General features: G+C 46.9%; 1 protein-coding gene across 1 annotated transcript in view; it reads right to left on the bottom strand.

Moving 5' to 3' along the window:
- Positions 1 to 6,001: 6,001 nt before the first annotated feature.
- The window catches only part of LOC123363244 (maestro heat-like repeat-containing protein family member 2B), a 74,857-nt gene continuing 59,276 nt past the window's right edge, over positions 6,002 to 21,582 (bottom strand). The window contains exons 33-41 of the mRNA XM_045004120.1: positions 21,166 to 21,255; positions 20,368 to 20,514; positions 13,223 to 13,405; positions 11,986 to 12,141; positions 11,350 to 11,484; positions 11,047 to 11,149; positions 9,583 to 9,648; positions 7,757 to 8,766; positions 6,002 to 7,623 (exon numbers count right to left, since the gene is read on the bottom strand). Coding sequence (XP_044860055.1) covers positions 8,669 to 8,766; positions 9,583 to 9,648; positions 11,047 to 11,149; positions 11,350 to 11,484; positions 11,986 to 12,141; positions 13,223 to 13,405; positions 20,368 to 20,514; positions 21,166 to 21,255 — 978 coding nt within the window. The 3' untranslated portion in view covers positions 6,002 to 7,623; positions 7,757 to 8,668. The remainder of the gene's footprint in view (positions 7,624 to 7,756; positions 8,767 to 9,582; positions 9,649 to 11,046; positions 11,150 to 11,349; positions 11,485 to 11,985; positions 12,142 to 13,222; positions 13,406 to 20,367; positions 20,515 to 21,165; positions 21,256 to 21,582) is intronic.

The raw sequence follows: 21,582 nt of genomic DNA, 5'->3' as shown, positions 1-21,582 counted from the left end.
CCCCCTGAGAACTTCAGACTTTGTTTTAGCCCCGCGGACCTTTGGACTTGTGTGGAGAAAGTGCTACAGCAGCAACAGGGGATTCCTTTGGCCCAGCCATTGATGGATACGCCAGAACCTGAACCCAAAGCCCAACCATTCATGAGACACACCAGTGAGCATGGTGGCCTCTCGTTGTCCACCACCCTGGAGGAGGAAGGCGATCATTGCTTGGGGGAGTTACCGGTGGACAAGCTGAATGGAAAAGACGTCGCTCAGGTAAATGAATGATTAAGAAGCGACAGCTGATGATGAGGTGTAATGAGGTTAGGAACCTGGGGTTGTGTCAATCTAAATAACAAGCAGTGAGAACTTACACTTGTTTCTTGTCTGAGCCAGCTCGATGATGCCTTTCTAGAGGACCCAGAGGCCCTGGACAACGTTGTATCAAGCAGCAAAGATGAACCGGGCCCGCCTTGTTTTTGCTGAACGCCGCTAAAAATTGTTGAAGAGGACTTCGAGGATGAAGGTTATAAGGAGTTTAGGAGAAGGTTTGGCATGGAACTCACTGAGCCAGTGCCACACTGTGAGCGTAAAAATTTATGTGGACTATTGTATGCATTGCTATTTATGCTGTTCTTAATAACTGTCTTAGGGAAAAGCTTTTTGAAGATTGTGAGGGCTATGTCATAGATGCCCCAGCCCAACGGCACCATGACTGTGAGATTTGGACTTCAACTTTATATGTAAATTTGTAAATTTAAATATGTAAATTAAAAACATCTATTGAAAAGGGTTTTGTGACTATATGCATTTCTGTTAGAAGGTCTCTGGCCCTTAAGTGAGCTAAAAGTTTTAATGGAGCCTCTTGGTTTGTTTTCAAGAAGCTGTATGTCTTTTAAATGATAAAAAAATGGTTTGTGAGAATCTAACTTTTGTGTTTTTGTGTAAAAAAGACCCATTTACAGCAAAAAGCTGAAATGTATGTTGTGGGAGGAGAAAAATCCTAAAAATGTGTTTATAGTGTAACCATTCTGCCATCAGAGTTGGCAGCAACAAGAGCTGCGTTCAGTTGCTAGGAACTCCATTCCAATCACACAATGCAAAACTGGCTCAAGCCCTCAGCCAGTGGGGCACTGAGGCTCCCCTACTACAAGCTAAAATCACCACTTACTGTGTTAAGCAGTAGGGAGGACTCAGTGCTGGTTCACCATTAGCCCAAAGTGAATTCAGCTCTGCAGTCTGTAATCAGACTCCTCATGGAATCAAAATTAGCACTAACATTTCACAGTGGAGACAGGAAGAAGAGATGGAATTAGTGTATGGGGCCCACCAGGTACAAATACCTGTCCCCAGCCTCTCTCAATTTGCTGAGTTTTGGAACCCACGTCCCTTGCCTAGCGAGTGCTACTTAGTTGACGGCAAGTCCCTCTGTCATAAAAGGCCAAGTACAGTTCCACTGTCCTTGATTCACATAATCAGGAGAACAACACTTTATTCTTCCTGCCTCAATAACAGAGAAACTGGGGATCCCACAGCAGCCAAAGTGACCATTTGGGCTACTATGGGCTCATGCTAGGCGGGGTGGGTGTGCCTGTGCAAACGAGATCAACCCCTGACGTTCTTTTCCACAACTCACCACCAAATGTCAGGGTAGATCTCATCCTGACTCTGCTTACAACAGTAAAACAAACAGGGATGGTTCAGACATGTGTTTGAGTACAATAGAGTTGACTCAGCCTGTTGAACCGAATGGTTTTAACCACACCCCCACTGAATAGCGAAGGTAACTGTGACTACTTATCCTTGTTGCCATAGGGATAAATTTGATTGGTGTGCACTCATAGTAAGGGAGGTGGGTGGATGAGTTCTGATTAATATGAAATGAAATAAAACCTCAGGAATTTGCAGATGCTATTGGACAGTTTAAATATAACCCCTGGAGTTGATAGAGTGCTATTGGACAGTTTAAATATGACCCCTGGGGTTGTTTGAATGCTATGGGTCACTCTTTCTAGCAATTCAAAGCCATTAAAAGTTTAAATTAATATATTTACAACAAACAAACACACACACACACTCCCCCCCACACAAGGGTCTAAACCAAAACTGAACTGTTTCAAGGGGTCACAAACCTTCACCATGCTACAGAACAAGCATTTGCGCTAATGACAATCAAACATTTAACAGCTCTGGGGGGCTTATTATGGTTGTGATACAATCATTTTATTTCAACCCCCACCCCAAACTTCATGCATGTAAGAAACATGTTTTAAAAAACAAGCCCCAAAGAGATGTATTGATATCTGCAAAAGGTCCCCATTTGGGAAAGGGGGGGGGGACAGTTACATTAAGGATTGGGGATTTACTGTTTAATACTGTAAGAAGGCCCTGCAGAAAAATGTATTTTAACTAAAAGAAAAAATGTAGCCAAAAGCAGCTCAGTTGTGCAGACAGCTTAATTCCCCCACCCCAGCTCCCAAAAGGGAATGTTAGGAAGGGTCCTAAAGTCCTTAAGTCGCTAGTATTTCAGAGCTGTAGCGATCAAATCAACCTGCTGGCTACTATTTTGAAGTCCTTTTGAAACAAAGGGTTAGGATGGTATGAAAACCTCAGGTATTTTGGAGACTGTTTTTCTGAACAGAATCTCTTGAATGGCTGCTGGGCTGCAAGAGGAGGTACGCTCCCTGTTTTAAACTCAGAAAATATATATTATATAATATCACTCGTTGGCCGTGCTGTCTTAGTAAATAATGGTGCCTATGTTTATTGCAGTGATATCTGTTTAGCATGGAACTAGTAACTTTAAATTGCATTTCATCACCAGCCCAAGGTAAAAACCATTGTAACTCTAGTTTTGCTTAATAACTTCAGGTACTACACAAGTTGTGTAGGGATTTGGGGCTAATACTAACTAACAGTTTTTGCTTGTTCTTTAATCCAAAGGCCCAAGCACACGTTGAGGGGGACAGAACAAGCATGTACCTGCAACACTTTATCCTGTAGTAGAAGGTAACTTTCTGCAATTGGCTTTTAAATATGCGTGGGTTTATTGAAAACTATTTTGTTGCAAATTGTATTTTAAACTCTCTCTCTCTCTCTCTGTAAAACATAGGTGGTATTTTTTTTTTAAGAATATGGCTGCTGACTGATGGTAATGGTGTGTTTCAAACTAACAGGGTGTTGTTTTTTTTAGTGTGCAAAATGTGTTTTAAACTGGATTTTAAAAGTTGATTTTAAAAGCAGTTTGATTTTTATTTTGCAAAATGAGGTGTATTTAAAAAAAGTTTGTGAGTTTGTTGTTTGTTGTTTTAAAATGGTAGAAACAAACTTAAAACTCCTGTTTGTTATACAGCCTGAAATGGATTATTTTGTTTTAAAGCTATGACTTTTTAAATAGAAAAATACCCTAATGAATATTTTATTTTTAAGTTTACAAGACAGTTTCATGTGATTTATAACAACAACAACAACATTGTCTGCTCCACAAACCTACCCAATACCAGCAGTGTGAGAGACCCTAACAAACTCTTTCAGTACCTGTTTTCCCCCCAACTATAAGGTTTCATCCTGCAAGTTTATCGATGAAACAGCATGAGGGTCTTGGAAGGACCCAAAAGATCGGTACTCTGTCTCTGGAAATACCAGTGTTTTCATAGCCTGTTTCACCATTGCTTATGGCTGCATAGAACTATACAACCTGCTAGACAGGTTGCAAGAGCGGTGCCTGTACCATGACACTGACTTGGTGATATTTGTGAAAAGGGAGGGTAACTGGAATCCTCCTCTGCGGGATTATTTAGGCAAGATCCCCCCAGATCAACACATCACCGAGTTTGTGCCGGCATACGGGCAAAAGCTGTCGGGAAGAAAGGCCTGCATGAAAGTCAAAAGGTATTACCCTGAACGTAGCAAATTGTGTAAAGATCAACTTGGACAGTTTGAAAGATCTAGTTCTGGACTATTGCATGGGCCTATGAGAAAACCCCTCCAAAAAGATAGAGGTGCAGCAGCCCTCTATCATAAGGAACAAAAATCAGTGGCAAATAAAGACAAAAACCCTTAAGAAAAAACAGAAAGTCGTTTCCACCAAGAAGGTCCTAGGAGAAGGGTTTAAAACCCTGCCCTATGGCTTTAAAAATGGATCTGAGGTGGAAACAGCACTTTTCTGCCATTCTTGTGGGGCCTAGCAACTGTGGGAAAAGTTACTTTATAAAAAATGTGTTGGATAATGCCAAACAAACATTGTCTGTTATGCCTGAGAGTATTGAATAACATGGCTATAAAAATCATTGCAAGATACACATGTCTGGGCTTGTTGAAACATGTTTTAAGCAAGGCTAGATATGCCCAAGAATTTAAATTTAGTTTTTACAAAATTCATCACCATCCAGTCAGTTTTGCACTAAGTCGTTAGAATACAATTTTAAAATCCAGTCAAAAGATAAACCCTTGCTACGATGATGTAAGAAAAACACACTGTGATCGCTGCAGGCAACAGAGTGGGGGTCTTGTAATTGTCTATTGTGAAACACATTGTCTGTGGCATTTTTGTTTAAAAATTTCATAATGCTTTTAGGAAACAACACGCTATTGGGGGGGTGGGTGCCCGTATGAGTCAAAAAACTCTCCACGGTTACACTTCGCCAGATACAACGTGAGCCAGTGTTCACCAGGTTGGTTATGTGGATACATGTTGACCACCAAACCTAAGGGTCTCTGAGACAGCTTGCTGCCAGGGACCCAATCATAAGGGAATTCTTTTTTGTGTAAGAGGTCGTTGATGAGACACGTGAGAGCTGCACGGTTTCCATGTTCACATATAGTCAAGCAGAACATTTCTCCTCTGATTTATCTCTATGGCGTTGTCAAAAACCCCATACACAATCATATTGACTGTGACAGTTAAAGCCATCCCAAAACGTATTTCTGCTCTCAGGTTCCAGGTTTTAAACAGGGAACAGTGATTGGCGCATTCCTGGAGACAGGTCAAAGGCAAACAAGGTGTAACTCCGTGCAAACTCCTCATGGTTGATTAACAGAGAACGATCTTTCACATCTTTACTAGCTGTCTGTACCAGATTCATGTAGTCTCTCACGCAGTGTTCTGCCTTGAAGTCGGTTGCAGAGGCTTGGTTACGGAATATTCCACCCACGCCAGCCCCATACATCCAGGAAGGGCCTATCCCACCTGGGCTTTGTAATAGTTCCTGTAGATGGTGGGGTCGCTGTAATTTTTTAGGATCGCCTAATGTTTTGCTTTTTAGAAACCTCGCTCTCTCCGGGCATACAGGTGCATCTTGATGATCACCTTGCCAAAGCAATACAAGACGTGGCTGTTCTGATCTGTCTTTATTTCAGTGGTAATGGTATCGATGTGGAGTTTTCTGACAGGAATGTAATGAGGTTTATCGTAGGTGATGGTGACAAACTGGTTGTTCCTTCCTCGGACAGGGACACAGTGCAACGGGGAACAGAAAAGTCCCCCACAAACTCGTGTTCTACAATATCTGTGAACAGACGCAAGAAATTAAAAGCCCTGTGATGTCTGCTGAGAAGGGGAATTTTTGGACTCTGTGCTTGGGGCCCAAACCTAGAACGTTAGCTAGCTCCCCGCTGATAGAAAACATACAAGTAAAATCGGCGGATTTAAGACTAACTTTTCTACCCCCAGGGTCGTAGTTCATGACCACCTCAGGCGGTGTGGGATGACGAGCCACAGTACTGTTCATATGATCCAATAATTCAGGTATGGATGAGTAATAACCTTGTAGTAGGATAAACTCCATGCCACACCTGCAAAGGTGATTTCAAAAGGGGAGTCTTTGTTAGGTAAGGTAATAATTGGAGATATACCAATCTCCTAGAACTGGAAGGGACCTTGAAAGGTCATCAAGTCCAGCCCCCTGCCTTCACTAGCAGGACCAATTTTTGCCCCAGATCCCTAAGTGATCTTCTCAAGGACTGAACTCACAACCCTGGGTTTAGCAGGCCAATGCTCAAACCACTGAGCTATCCCTCCCCCTCAGTGTTGACAGTGTTCTGGCTGTGTGGGTATTGTATTTCCACTAACCCACCTCCCAGGCTCTCCGGAGATCCTAGGGCTTAATTAGCCGTATTGTAAAGTTCAAGCTGGTGTTCTGAGGAAAAACTGCAGAGCTGGCATTGCTGGGCAACGTAATGTAGAACCCGCTGTCGCTCATTTTTCTCTCTCTCTGTCTTTGCAGGAGGAATCTTTGTTTGTTTGTTTTATCCGTCTCTAAATGTCACAGAGTTGAGAAGCTTCCACCCAGCTGTTAAACTTATCGCCTCCCTCAACCACTTCACCAGTAGCTGCTTTTTTCTCCCTTTTCCTTTATCCGCTAGAACTTTTTCGATCCTGTAAATCCTGTCTTGTTTGGGGTTTACTTTTTGTAATTCTTCAGGGTAAAAAGATCCAGTAACTGTCTCACCCTCGTAATCTTTTAATCAGTATACAGGGCTCTGGCTCCTGGTTAAGGCTTCATCCACTATAAATAGGTCATCAGTAAACGTCTGTTCATAACCTTTTTCAAAGGCTCCTTTGACTTTAGATAGTCTCACGTGGTCGCCTTTTCTAAAAGGGGCAACAACCGATTTTATTTTAAAACCATCTCTATAAACTGTTTTCCATATCTTCAGAGAATGTGAAGGATTAACATCAGCAGGTCTGGTACGTATAGTTCTGTGAAAGGTCCGGTTGTCATTCTTTATAAAGTCAGATAACACGTCAATGTAGCGAAAAGTGTTATGGGCTGTAAAATATCTCCACCTCCTCCACATCTTTTTAAAGTTCTGTTAAATTGCTCCACTACCCCTACTTTGACTTCATTATTAGTAACAAAATGGTGAACGCCATGCCGTTTTAACAATCTGCTAAAAGGTTTGTTTAAAAATTCTTTCCTCCGATCAGTTTGTAATTTTTGAGGCATGCGGCCTTCGCTAAAACTAGCTTTAAAGGCCTTGGATACCTCACCATTCATCTGGTCTTTTAGGCCTAAGGCCCAAGCATATTTGGATAGAACGTCTATCACCGTTAAGATGTACTTAAAGCCTCTGTTGTGTTTGGAGAACCGGTGCACATCTACCAAATCTGCCTGCCATTGCACGTCCACATCTGAAACAATGGTCTTGTTTCTTTTAAAATGTATTTGAGCCAGTTTGTGTAAAGTGAAAAAATCTGATCTGAAAGCTAAGCTGTTACCTGTCTTCTATTTAAAGTTTTACTGTGCTTTTTGGCCACTCGAAAAAGAGGATTCCCCCACCAAAGCTCCCAGCTTCCCTGGGGATGTAATATATTTTCATTAACAGAGCTGTCTGTGGAGACAGAACTGTTCCTGGTACCGTCTTTTACTAACACAAGTATGGAGGGGGATACAGTCACAGGGACACATTTAAATAAGTTTAATTAATTGCCTAGTTTAACACAACCTTTGACAGCCACCTGTAAAAATGGATGCCATGACCCCTACAATGAAGGACTCTGAGCTGGTTCATTCTTCTATTTTGTCCTTTTCCAGATTTTCCTCTTGAGATCTGCATCTCAGACAGGAGCAAAAACAGCTGATGCACGACAGGGCTACCGATGTGTAAGTTCTTAAAGGCCTCTTGAAAGGCATCATTGACCTGTTGAGAGATTTTCAGACAAAAGACAGTGTAAGCAACCCCCTGCTTGTTCTTAGATTTATGCAATGCCAAGTCGATTTCTAATCCCATTATATCCCCATGATCGACCATCGCTTCTTAATCATTCATTTACCTGAGCAACGTCTTTCCCGTTCACCTTGTCCACCAGTGACTCCCCCAAGCCATGATCATCTTCCAACTTTGGGGGGGGGGGTCGTCACACTCATCAGGGTTCTTCACGAGGGTTCGGGGTCGGGTCCCGAGGTATCTATCAATGGTCAAGTCAAAGGGCCCTCCTCGGAACTGTAACTGCTATAGCGCTTTATCCATACAAGCCCAAAGGTCCTCAGGGCTAAAACAAAGTCTGAAGTTCTCAGGGGAGTGGTAAAGGAGTCCATGTCTCCTCTCAGCCTTTCCACAATTCATAAAACACGTCTTCTTGGTAAGAGATGGCCTCCTCTGCCCAGCGCTGGGACTTATGAAGTGATGTGCTGCACTCTGATTGGCAGAGGGCATTGGAAAGAGTTCTTAGAGGGGTCACACGACCCTCTTCTGGGAGGTTCACCCCTTCCGAGAACCTACCTTGTTTTGGTCAACTCTCCTCTTGGGGCAGTCCTCTGCAGCTGAAACCCATCACAACTGGTAAAGGGTGGTGAGAGGAGTTCCTAGAGGGGTCACATGAAGCACTTCCGGATGGGTCACCCCACCCCAGAATTCCCCCCAGTTGGTCAAATCTCCTCTTGGAGTGATCCCCAGTGGCTGAAACCCATCCTGATCGGTAGATGGCAATGGGAGGAGTTCTTAGAGGGGTCACACAAAGGACACGTCACCTGCCCCGGAACTCCCCCTGATTGGTCAAGTCTTCTCTCGGGGCATTCCTATTGGGGCGAAACCCATCCTGATTGGTAGAGGAAAGTGGGAGGAGTTCTTAGAGGGGTCACATGACACATCTTGCTGCCGGGGTCAAGGGGTGAGGTTAACATTTGATTGATGGTAGGGCCCTTATACCACTGGAGCGCCTTGTTCTGTTGGTCTCCGTTCTGCTTCATTCGCCAAGCGCTCGGCCAGGACAGATGTCACTTATGAGCTCAGTTGCCACCAGCTGGACAGTGGGACTTGGGTCTTTCTCTAGGACCTGGAGAGCTGAAATTACAGGAGGACATAACGTTAGTGAACAGACAGCTAAGCGTGATCACAGAACCTTGAAGTACCTGAGCAGAATGATCACATGGAAAAATGTGAAACTGGGCTCAGTCCTTTTATTGGGGGTGGAAAATACATGAGAGATGAATAGGCCTCACTTTTCATATAGTCACCTGTGCCTGAAATAGCTGGAGACTTATTACTTCTGAATACCACACAACAGCAGCTCTCCAATACAAACAAAGCTTTAGGGTCCCCCATTGGGTCCCTTCCACGCTCCTAACTGTGGGGAGACCCTGACTCTACCAGAAAGTCATCCACTCCGCTGCAAATGGAAGAAGGTCCATTGTTTCAATAGCTTCCACTTTCCAGTTATTTTCCAGCTCTATTCAGGAGCCACTGCCTGAGCTCAACTAAACCTGGAATTTAACACAGGCCAGGTCCAAGCTGGTTTGCGCATGATACAGGGCACCTACTGGAAGCAACATTGCTGGTGGGAAATTTGGGGTAGCAGAAAGTGGCTACTTCTCACTTGGGGAGTCCACAGAGAGCCAATAAAGCCCAAAGTGTGGAGAGCACTGGCTGGGGAGGGGGCATTGCCAGGACAACCAGGAGATGCACTGACTCATATCACACCTTCTGCAGCTTCCTCCTTCAGGGGAAATTAAGGCTGACTTTCTACTGGGCAAGAGTGAATTTGTCCTTCGATGTGTGGCTGATGCACTTTGCACCAGTGGTATCAGTTACTGCTGCTTGTGAGCTAAATTCCTTTATAACTCACTAATGAGCAGGACTTCAGCTGTATTTATCACTTACACATCAGCAGATGTTCCAGGTCCAGCCATTTCATACGCTGAGTGTCTGTGTGTTCCAGGATGATGCCTAAATACAAAATGTCAAATAAATAACAATAATAAAATCTTCCCTTGTTGAGTGCAAAGTGATATTAGCAGCCGTTAGACAGGTCTTTGGGGTCTCCTACTGTGGGCCTAAGGGTGAGCTGTGGGCAAGAGGATGCTAGAGCAGTTTAGACAGGGGCGGCTCTAGAAATCAGGCTGCCCCAAGCAGCGCGGTGCACTGCGCCGCCCTTTCCCGGTCCCGCGGCGGGTCCCCTCTTCCCGCGGCTCCGGTTGAGCTCCCGGAGGCTTGCCTGCGGCAGGTCCACCGGAGCCTGGGACAAGCGGACCTGCCGCAGGCCTGCCTGCGGGAGCTCAACCGGAGCCGCGGGAATAGGGGACCCGCCGCAGTCATGCCTGCGGCAGGTCCACCGGAGCCAAATGCCGCCCCCCCCCGGGAAAGGGCCGCCCCACGCGCCTGCTTGGCGCGCTGGGGTCTAGAGCCGCCCCTGAGTTTAGAGTCCACACTGAAGAGAATGAGAGAGACATTTTTTAAAAAGAATGTTTACATAAAACCCATTTGCTTGAAACAGTCTGTGCTCCTCTTGCCAATGCTGTCAGTTATTGGAGACATACTAAGATAGTGTCTTGGTCTAGTGGTCTGAGCAAAGGACTGGGGCCAGGAATAAGCGAGTTCTAAGCAGGGATCTCACAAGGTGACTGATAGGTGAGCCCCAATGCCTGCCTGTCTCACATGGGTGTGCTACGGAGAAGAGGGCACTGGGTCAAAGAGGAGGAACCTAATGCTTCCTTGACAAGGTGCTGTGGCCAGGAAGGTGAAACAGCAGGCGCTGTGGGGAGGTGGGCTGCATGCCTCCCAGTGATGAAGTCGCAGTGAGGAGCACTGAACAGCACTGGGTAGGGTCTGCACTTTGAGCTAGGGGTATCACTCCCAGTTCAATGGGATGGGCCCACACTAGCTCTGACAGTGCTAGCATGTTAACAAGCCGTGGGAGGAGCAGCAACTGTGAGAACAGACTTTGGGGTTTGGATGGGATCATACTTGGGGTGGTTAAACCTCCTGCTGCTCCTGCCATCGCAGCTACTCTCTATTTTTAGCACACAGGGCTACTGTGGGTGTGTCTCATTAAGCTGGGAATTATACCCCCAGCTCAAAGTGTAACCATGCCCTATGTGACGGTGTCCCAGCCGCTACTGCAAAATGACTGCACCGTGCGTCCCCTGCAACAATCCTGAAGCACTTTATAGCAACTAATGAATTCCTCCGACCACCATCCTAGAGAGGTAGGGACATTAACATCTCCATCTATGGCTGGAAAGCTGAGGCACAGAGAGATTAAGGGCAGCTCAGTGCTGCACAGTGGGATTTTTTCTGTCTCCCTCAATGGGAATATCAAAAGGGACACTGGGCATCATCTCTCACCAGCTAAGTTGGCGGCAACTGCTCGGATCCCTTCCCAGCTGCTACTGAAGTAAGCGATGGTGGTGCTGTACAAGTTCTCCAGCAGTTCTGCATTTTCTTTGGCCTAGAGGAAATCAGGGACACATGAGCTCTCTCTGGCTAGAAGTGCCCTTTGACTGCTAGCACATGCTTTTATGAACCACAGGTAAATAAGAGAAAGAACAGGTGGCTGGGTAGAAGTGGGAAAAATGGGAATCTGGGGCAGATTTACATTTCCCATCACCCTCCAGTCAATAATCTCATACAATTCAACAGCTCACTCACAAGGTGTCTGCAAATGTCCACCTGGAGCTCTTCAGGCTTCAGCTCGGCTCTGCCACCAAGGTGCCTATTGATCGCATGTTGGAGTCTCTTCAGTCCCAAAAACGGGAAACAGAGGTGAAACGTAGCTCTGCATTCCTGAAAAAGAGTGTCACACCATTGAATTGTTCCCTACCGAGTGCTGTGTTCAATCAAAGGGAACTCATCTGCGTGACTGCTCATCTATTCCAGGACAAAAAGGGATTCATCTGGATGCAACTGGCAGAAACATGCAGGAATGACTAATAGAGGGGAGAGCTTCCACTGAAACCTGGAGGTAGCATCACTGTCTTTTGGGAACAGATATACCGATGAAAGCTGCTTCACCAGGCACAGCTGTGGTCTCTCCTCTGTTCTGGGGAGGCAGGGGCCTGGGGTGAAGAGTCAGACAGGAACAGAGACCTGTAGGGGTCAGACCCATGACCTATCCTGGATTCTGGTGAGGCAGCCATGGACCAACCTGGCTGGAACTGACTCAGCAGGAGAGCAATGAACTGAGGGGAGAATTTGGGCCTTCACAACAAGCAGGAATAGCAGTGCTCCCCTGGCATTGGGAGGAATATTCCTTTGGCTTAGGAAATAAGTCACTGTTGGTCTTACCATTGAAACCTTGGGGCTTGGGTCTTGCAGGTGCAGCAGAAGTGTGACCCAGCTCTTTCGAACCTGCTCAGCGAAATAGGCCTTCCGTTTTTTCTTTGTCAACTGAGCCAGGATGCCAAATAGGACAAAGGCCACTGAGCGAAGAGCATCGTCCTCCTACAGCCAAGAAAGCCCCACAACTTGGTAAGTAAGGGACAATCCCATCACGCACCTCACACAGACGTCTCTTCTACGCTAAAGTAGAGTGATTGCAACTACAGCTAGTCAGATAAAACTTTAATTAACCAATTTTTTGTTTGAATATTCTGATTCCTGACAATATTTTAGAGACAGTTCAATTTTGATGAAATTCCTCCAGAAGCCAGGCAGAGTCCTTAGAAACCTGTCTGGTGTCTTGCCAGTACACCCATCCAGCTCCTTGGCAGCCAATCTAGCAGGCTGACTGGGATCATAGGCTTCCAGGCTTCCAGGCTCCCAGCTTTGGGGGGAAAGATAGCTCAGTGGTTTGAGCATTGGCCTGCTAAACCCAGGGTTGTGAGTTCAGTTCCTGGGGGGCCATTTTGGGAACTGGGATAAAAAGCTGAGGATTGGTCCTGCTTTGAGCAGAGGGTTGGACTAGATGATCTCCTGAGGTCCCTTCCAATTCTATGACCCTGGGAGTCCTAGCTCTCAAATTTGCAACTCCCTGGCACCTCTAGCTCCCAGAGTTTTCTGGGTTCCCAGCACCAGGATAGTCTGAGAGCAGACTGCCCCAGGCCAAGGCTTCCAACAGAGCTAGATTGAGAATAGTAATTCTGTTTCACAAGGAGTTCTGAAGTTTGGGGGAGGGGTTCCCACAAATAGGAACAAAACCAAAATTTGAAATCTCAAAAATTCTCTGCAAAACAGAATGATCATTCCAACCCTCTCACATAAAAACAGTACAGAGCAGGCCCAACACTCTCTATTGCACTCTGTAACCCCCTTTTCATGGTTATCTAGCTACCTAATCTAGTATTCAGACTTTCTTTGAGGTTCTCAGTGGCAATCAAGAAGAACAGAAGGGTGAGACTGTGGGAGCAGGGATGTCATCCCCATCCTCCTAATGTTCTCCTCCTCCGTAAAATACCTCCCTTCCCTGGGGCCTAAAATCTCTGCACTCTGACATGAGCAATGCCCAGGGAGTCCACATCACACATCGTAAATCGAGTCTAATCAAGATCGGTTGAACTGGGGTTGGAGAGTTCTGTTCACATACATCGTCAAAGTAGGTCCGGATCTGTTGGGTGAGGTCTTTGAAGGAAGAACCAATGTCCTTCTCTTTCAGCTCCTTCAGGACTTTGGCCAGTGCTTTCATGCTCTCACCAATCACTTCAGAACTGAAAATATCATGTAAGGCCCCGATCAGTATGTCCAGAAGAAACTTCTTGTATTTTTTCACCTGTACAAACATACGACATTAAAGAACACTTATCACTGATCACACTTCTAAGAACTTTTCTTTAGCAGTTATGAAGCTGTGGGAATTTCATCAACTCTCTCTCCCTCCTGAGATCTATAGCTATATTTCAGACCAGGTGCTAGCTACAATGAGCCAAACTCAGTGCCATAATACACGTGCATAATCCTATTATTAGATTTCTAGTTACTTAGATTCCAAGGCCAAAAGGGATCATTGTGATTATCCGGTCTGACCTCCTGCATAACATAGAATTTCTCCGAAATAGTCTCTGAACTAGAGTACATCTTCTAGAAAAACATCCAATCTTGATTTTAAAATTGCTAGTGACCGAAAATCCACCACAACTTTTGGTAAATTGTTCCAATGATTAATTAAAATTACTATTAAAAATGTATGCCTTATTACCAGTCTGAATTAATCTAGCTTCCTTTTTCTCCATTGAATCTTGTTATACCATTGTTTGCTAATGTGAAGAACCCATTATCAAAATTTGTTCCCCATGTGAGTAGTTATAGACTGTCCTCAAGTCACTCCTTAACCTTCTCTTCGTAAAGCTAAATAGATTGAGCTCCTTGAGTCTATCACTAAAGGTATATTTTCCAATCCTTTGATAGTTCTTGTGACTCTTCTCTGAATCCTCTCTAATTTATCAGCATCCTTCTTGAATTGTGGACACCTGATCTGGACACAGCATTCCAGCAGTGCTCACATGAGTGCCATATTCAGAGGGAAGAGAAAGTTACTCACCTTGCAGTAACTGAGGTTCTTCGAGATGTGTGTCCCTGTGGGTGCTCCACTCTAGGTGACGGTGCGTCCCGGCGCTGTCGATCGGAGATTTTCGGTAGCAGTGCCTGGTTGGGGCGCACGCACCCAGATGGTATCTCCCGTCTAGTTGGAATCTTCCTGAGTGCGTGCGCCCCACACCCTCCTCAGTTCCTTCTCTACCGTGGAGAGTAATCTTAGTACTCCAAAGTAGAGGGGAGGAGGGCGGGGAGTGGAGCACCCACAGGGACACACATCTCGAAGAACCTCAGTTACTGCAAGGTGAGTAACTTTCTCTTCTTCTTCGAGTGCTGTCCCTGTGGGTGCTCCACTCTAGGTGAATGTGTAGCAGTACCCACTACGGTTGGTGAGACTTTGGAGATACGGCAGGGAGTACTGAAGATAGTACTGTATGACCTACTATTGTGTCTGCCGTGGTGTTTTGCGTTAGATCAGTGTTTTGCAAACATGTGTTCAGATGACCATGTAGCCGCTTTGCAGATATCAGGAAAGGGAACATTGTGTAAGAAGGCAATGGATGCCGACATGGCTCTAGTGGAATGAGTTCTAACGCCTTCAGGCGGTTGAAGATTCATCGCACGGTAACAGGATCTGATGCAGTCAGAGATCCACTTGGACAGATGTTGTTTAGAGATAGCCATACCATTTGATTTTTTTGGTAATGGAAACAAAGAGTTGCGGAGACTTGCGAAATGGTTTAGTCCTGTCTAAATAAAAGGCAATTGCTCGCCTGACATCGAGAGTATGCAGGGTTGCCTCTTGTGGAGTCTTGTGAGGTTCGGGATAGAAAGTAGATAAGTATATAGGTTGGTTGAGGTGGAAGGTAGATACCACTTTAGGAAGAAATTTAGGATGTGGTCTCAAAGTGACTTTATCTTTGGAGAAGATTGTGTAGGGAGAGTGGGCCATCAGGGCACTCATTTCACCTACTCTCCTTGCTGATGTTATGGCAACTAAGAAAGCCACCTTCATGGATATATGGAGATGAGAGGAGGTAGCCAAGGGCTCGAATGGAGGCTTCATGAGAGTGTGTAGAACGAGGTTAAGATTCCATGAAGCAGCTATTGGGTGAAATTCAGGGTAAAGGTTTTGCAGGCCTGTGAGAAATCGTTTTATGGTTGGGTGAGTAAAGAGTGAATAACCTGCTAAGAGGTCATGGAAGGTGGTAAGTGCCACCAGGTGCACTTTGGTGGAGCTGAGCGAATGTCCGTCTTGTTTTAGTTCCAAGAGGTAGTCTAGAATGATAGGGAGGGTTACCATATTGGGTGCTAAGTGATTATGTAAGCACCAGAGGGCGAAATTCTTCCACTTCTGCGGGTAGGTTTTATGAGTGGAGTCTTTCCTACTGTGCAGGAAGACATATCGGACTTGCTCAGAACAGGCTAGTTCATGGGTTTGGAACCATGAAGGAACCACGCTGTGAGGTGGAGCTTGAGGAGCTCAGGGTAAAGAGGCAGTCTATTGTTCTGGAAAAGGAGATCTGGCCTGTTGGGGAGAGCCCGCGGGTGACGGGAGGACATGCAGAGTAGGTAGGGATACCACGTCTGTCTCAGCCAAGCCAGGGCAATAAGTATGACCCGGTCTTTATGGTCCACAATCTTCTGAAGAACCCCGTGTAGCAGAGGGATTGGTGGAAGGCGTACAGGAGAGAGGTGTTCCACGGATGAGGAATGCGTCTCCTGGGGATGCAGTTCTGAGTCCCACTCTGGAGCAAAACTGGGGACATTTTCGGTTCTGGGTTGTGGCAGAAAGATCTACTGACGGGGTGCCCCAGAGGGAGAAGAGCTGTTGGAGTATTGCTTTGGGGTGCAGTTCCTATTCGTGTTCCGTCGAGAAGTGCCTGCCGAGTGCGTCGGCAATAGTGTTGTGGCAGTCTGGCAGGTAGGAAGCGGTGGTCTGTATTTGACGTTATATATACCAATTCCATAGACGGATGGCTTCCATGCAAAGAGAATGTGAGCGTGCTCCCCCTTGTCTGTTGATGTAGTACATACATGCTATGTTGTCTGTTAAGACTCGCAGGTATTTGTTCTTTATGAGGGGAAGAAAATGAAGGCACGTTCATCTCACAGCTCTGAGCAATAAGAGATTTATGTGTAGGTGCGACTCTGATGCAGACCACTAGCCTTGTGCCCTGTGTCCCTCTAAATGCGCTCCGCAACCAATTAGGGAAGCGTCCGTGGTGAGCACAAGTGCTGGGGATCAGTTCTGGAAGGAAACCTTAGTGCAGAGGTTCTCTGGTCTTGTCCACCACTGTAGGGAAGCTAGAAAGTTGGGAGGCGGAGTTAACAGCATCCCTAAGGTGTGTCTGTTGGGTTTGAAATTGGAATTGAGCCAGCCCTGAAGACATCTCATGTGCAGCCTGGCGTACTGGAGTATGAAGGTAGTTGCTGCCATATGACCAAGGAGCTGTAGGCAGAGTCTTGCCTGTGTCCTTGGATGAATAGAGAGCGTTTATTTGGAGGCCTAGGCTGTGAAAGAGGGCGATAGTGAAAGAGTAGCTTGGAGTGTCTCGCCATAAGAGTTGCCCTTGATGAGGCAATCGTCCAGGTAGAGGAACTGCGTGACCCCATGTTTGTGGAGGTGAGCCACGAGTACAGCTAGAATTTAGGAAAAAAACTCCCGGCGCTGTGGAGAGGCCGAAAGGAAGAACTCCGTATTGGAGATGGTCGTGACTGATTGTGAAGCTTAGAGAGCGTCTGTGAGCTGGATGAATTGATATATGAAAAGAGACGTACTGTGGGTTGAGGGCTGAAAACCAGTCCCCTTGATCTAGTGCAGGAATTAATGTGCCCAGTGTGACCATTTTGAATTTTTGTATCCTTGCAAATTTGTTCAGTTGGAGTAAGTCTAGTATAGGCCTCCAGCCCCCAGTCCTTTTCTGGGTCAGGAAGTAATGGGAGTAGAAATCTTTCCCTGGATGTAGCATTGGCACAGGCTCCACTGCGCCTAGCTGTAGAAGATAAGCAACTTCTGCGCGAAGCAGGTGCTCATGAGAGGGGTCCCTGAAGAGGGACGGGGAAGGGGAGGAGGATAGGATATGAATGGGCTAGAATAACCGGACTGAACTATCTCGAGGACTCAGCGGTCCTGTGTAATTTGCTGACAGGCATGTTGGAAACTCTGGAGGCGGTGGCGAAATGGGCAAATAGGCTGTGGAATCAAGGAGTGGTCGCACAGACCCTGAACCAACCTTTTAAAATTGTTGTTTATTCCCAGATGGATGGGAAGTGGTTGCTTGAGCTTGATCTTGTCTGCGCTTAGAGGGTCTAGTGCGATTCCTATTTATGTGGTAAGGTTTGGGTTGATATCGTTGACCCCTGGGAAAAGATGGGTGAATGCTCAGGGTGCGCAGTGTCGCTCTAGAATCTTTCATCGTATGAAGTAGTTCATCAGGTTTTTTTTTTATAAAGAGAACAGTTTATGTTTATCAAAGGGGAGGTCCTCCACTTTGTTCTGCAGGTCTTTAGGGATGCCAGATGCAGAAAGCCATGAAGATCTGCGCATAACCACAGCTGGTGCAGTTGTATGGACTGCTGTGTCTGTCGTGTCTAAAGAGGCTTGTAGGGCTGTTCTGGAAATCAATTGGCACTCACTCAGAATTAATTTAAAGCCTGCTGCCCTGTCCTCTGGAATGTAAGAGGTGAATTCAAAAGTTTATTGTAGTCATCGAAGTCATGCCTGGCAAGGAGTGCAAGGTAGTTTGCGATCCAGAATTGTAGAGTGGAGGATGTGTGAACCTTGCGACACAAGACGTCAAGGTGTTTAAGGTCCATGTCTTGCGGGGTGGACTAATATTGTGGCTGTTTCGGTCTTTGTGCGACTGCATTGATAATGAAAGAGTTCAATTGTGAAAAAAATAGGAAGTCAGCGTCCTTAGCAGGAACATAGTATCTATGTTCGGCTTTCCTGCAGGTTGGTAATAAAGAAGCTGGAGTTTGCAGAGAGCGTCAGCTGGTTCCAAGAGTGCCTCATTTATAGGGAGCGAAGTAGGGAAACTGAGGCTGGTGGCTGCGGACCTTAGCCTGAGGTGGAAAAAGGCTCCAGTGGGGGAGGAGAGGGAGGTGCGGAGAACTCTGCTTGCCGTTGTAGATCAGGTTCGCGCTCAGTGAAGGTAGCCAGTTCAGGTGGTGGGACTGCGCTGTGTCATGTTAAGAAGCGAAAGTGAAAGTGTGAGCGGTGCAGTGGGTCGGTTGGAGGTGCCCTGCAGGGGGTCTGCTGTTGGTGCAGGGGCGGAAGGCAGGCTCGGTGCCGATGTCCTTCCTGGCACCGGGGCAGAGCACGCGGTTGGAGCCGCGGTTTTCCCCCCCCCCCTTCTTCTTCCGCCCTGAGGCTTGCGGTGCCGACGGCTTTGTCGGCACCGGGGCAGAGCGCATAGCCGGCTCCGCGGCTATTTTTAGCGCTGAGGCTTGTGGTGCCGACGTCCTTGTCGGCACCGTGGCAGAGCGCGCAGCCGGCTCCGCGGCTTTTTTTTTTTTTTCCCCCGCCCTGAGGCTTGTGGTGCCGACGGCTTTGTCAGCTCCGCGGCTATTTTTAGTCCTCAGGCTTGCGGTGCCGACGGCTTTGTCGGCACCGGGGCAGAGCGCACAGCCGGCTCCTCGGTTGTTTTTAGCCCTGAGGCTTGCGGTGTCAATGTCCTTGTCAGCACCGGGGCAGAGAGCGCAGCCGGCTTCGTGGCTATTTTTTGCCCTAAGGCTTGCGGTGCCGACGTCCTTGTCTGCACCAGGGCAGAGCGCGCAGCCGGCTTCATGGCTATTTTTAGCCCTGAGGCTTGCGGTGCCGACGTCCTTGTCGGCCCCAGGGCAGAGCGGGCAGCCGGCTTCGCGGCTATTTTTAGCGCTGAGGCGCTTGGTGCCGCGGAATCCTTCTGTGTTCGGGAGGTTGAATTTCCGCCTCTACGGTCTGTGGGAGATGTTGTTGCGGCGTGATCCGGGGCTGAGGCGCCTAGCTTTGGCGCTGTCAGCACAGAGGGTAGGGATCTCGCAGGAGACCCCTTACTCTTGTTAGAGTCTCTTCTATGAGACTGCTCTGCTTCTTGCCTCCGCTCCAGGGAGGGTGAAGCAACGCTCCCCACCAGTTCTGATCTGGCTGGGGAGGATGTGGGAGTGGGTTTAACTTTCCCCATCTCCGAAAGCGGTTGCGGGGATTTCTCCATGAGAAGCATTTTAAGCCGCAGGTCTCTGTCGTGCCAAGCCCTCGACTCGAGGCTCATACAGTGGAGGCACTTTGCGGGGATGTAGGCTTCCGCGAGGCACTTCACACAATGTGAGTGCCCATCCAACCTTGGTATGGAGTCGTGCCAGAAAACACACCTCTTGAATCCTGAAGCCCCTGGCATTGTAAATTAGAAATGGCAGGGGAGAGTGTCTCAGTGAGAGACAAGTCTGAAGTGATTTTTTTTTTTAACTAAGTAACTAACTATGTAACTATACTAAAGGAAGGGAAACAACTGGGAAGTAATTAATAATTATTTCTATGTTCTTTGTTACTGTTTCCTATAGATACCAGGGAAGAGAGGGCAGCACTGCTCCGAGTCCCGTCTTCAGCCGAGGACGGTTGAGAAGGAACTGAGGAGGGTGTGGGGCGCACGCACTCAGGAAGATTCCAACTAGACGGGAGATACCATCTGGGTGCGTGCGCCCCAACCAGGCACTGCTACCGAAAATCTCCGATCGACAGCGCCGGGATGCACCGTCACCTAGAGTGGAGCACCCACAGGGACAGCACTCGAAGAAGAAAATAACTTCTTTACTCTTCTTCAAGATTCCTCTATTTATGCCTCCAAGGATCATTTCAGTCCTTTTGGCCACAACTTCGCACTGGGAGCTTATGTTCAACTGATTATCTGCCATGGCTCAAGTTTTTTCTCAGCATCATTGTTTCCTGGGATAGAGTCTCCCGTCCTGTAAGTATGGCCTGCATTTTTTGTTCCTAGATGCATACATTTACATATGGTTACATTAAAGTGCACATTGTTTGCTTATGCCCAGTTTACCAAAGGATCCAGCTTGCTCTGTATTGACTGCAAAAAGGTTACTAGGGTATGGGAGAGAGCAGAATTTGGCCTAGTGCATTGTGTGCAGCCTCTGTAAACTCTGAGCAATTATTTCCCTTGGATTCTCTACTTATGTTGCATCCTATTCAGTATTCTCTCATACCTTCACAGGCGCCCCATCGACTATATTTCCCAGGCCTCTTACAGCCATCTGACGGACAATGCTGTTCCTATCCTGTGACCTTTCTTCCAAGATGCGCAAGACACTCTTAAGCAACTTCTTCTCCCTGAGCATGGGATCAGTCATTAGCTGAAATAAAATCAACATGTCCATTAGCACCAATATGATCCTTAAGATTGGGAATAGAATTTGAGCCGGCATAGAATACACTAAAAACAACAAGGAGTCCTCCTATAGCCACAGTCTTGTGGATACAGACTAATATGGCTACCCCTCTGATACGTGGCACATAACACACTAACTTTATCATTCCACACAAATGAGAAATGTCTTAAGAACATGGAGCTTTCCTTTTGGGCACTATAATAGGGATCCACTCACCTCTTGAGAGCCTCTTAGTGGCTGGGTCTGGTACCACAGTCCTTTTCTCACCTCCGGTGCACCCTGCCAGCTGACCTCAGTGAGTCTTCTGTGGCTCAGGCCTCTGGCTAAGTCCCAAAGTCCAAATGAACCCCTTCTGGGCTAGTCAAGAACAGTCCCATTGCCCTCACTAGGGTCTCCAGCCCCAACTCTGGGTCCTTGAAATTCTGCTCTTTGTTCAAGCTCTCCGTAAGCATTGTCCCCTTCCTGGGGCTTATGCCACTGTAAGTGGTAGGGGATCCAGGGCCTGCACATAACTCTGAGTTCCAAACCATGGACCCAGTAAACAGTAGCTAGGCACCGCTTGATTTCAGTTCATTGTTGCTTTTTCCTACTGGCCACTTTTAGCTTCACCCTCACCTCAAGGTTCAAGTTCTTAAGGACTCTCTTCCTGCAAACCCAACTTAAGCAAATGCTGCCAGAATCAAACTCTGGCAATCCCCGGAATTTCTGCAGCCAGAGAGCAGCACCCTTTCTTGCCCCTCCAGTTCCTGGCAGGAACTGACCTGCTAAGGCCCTGCAGCTCCTTTTAGCTGAGCTTGATGGGCTCTGATTGGCTGCTCTCATGAGGCCTCTCTAGACAGACCCAGATTTGTGGCTCTTTTCCTGGGGCAGGGTGCAGTAGGACCATGGGGCCTCTTGTAAGGAGCCTCAAAGCCCAGGAACAGCCCATCCCAGGCACAGATCGATTGTTTTCCTTAGAACCAGATGAGCCCCTAAGATAGTTACTTAGCGTAAGTGGAAATATGATGCAGATGTTAGAGGAGGGCTGTAGAA

This window comes from Mauremys mutica, chromosome 2 (assembly GCF_020497125.1).
Source record: "Mauremys mutica isolate MM-2020 ecotype Southern chromosome 2, ASM2049712v1, whole genome shotgun sequence".
Taxonomy (NCBI): domain Eukaryota; kingdom Metazoa; phylum Chordata; order Testudines; family Geoemydidae; genus Mauremys; species Mauremys mutica.
The sequence above is the reverse complement of the archived record's forward strand: the minus strand, read 5'-3'. Positions and strand labels throughout refer to the sequence as shown.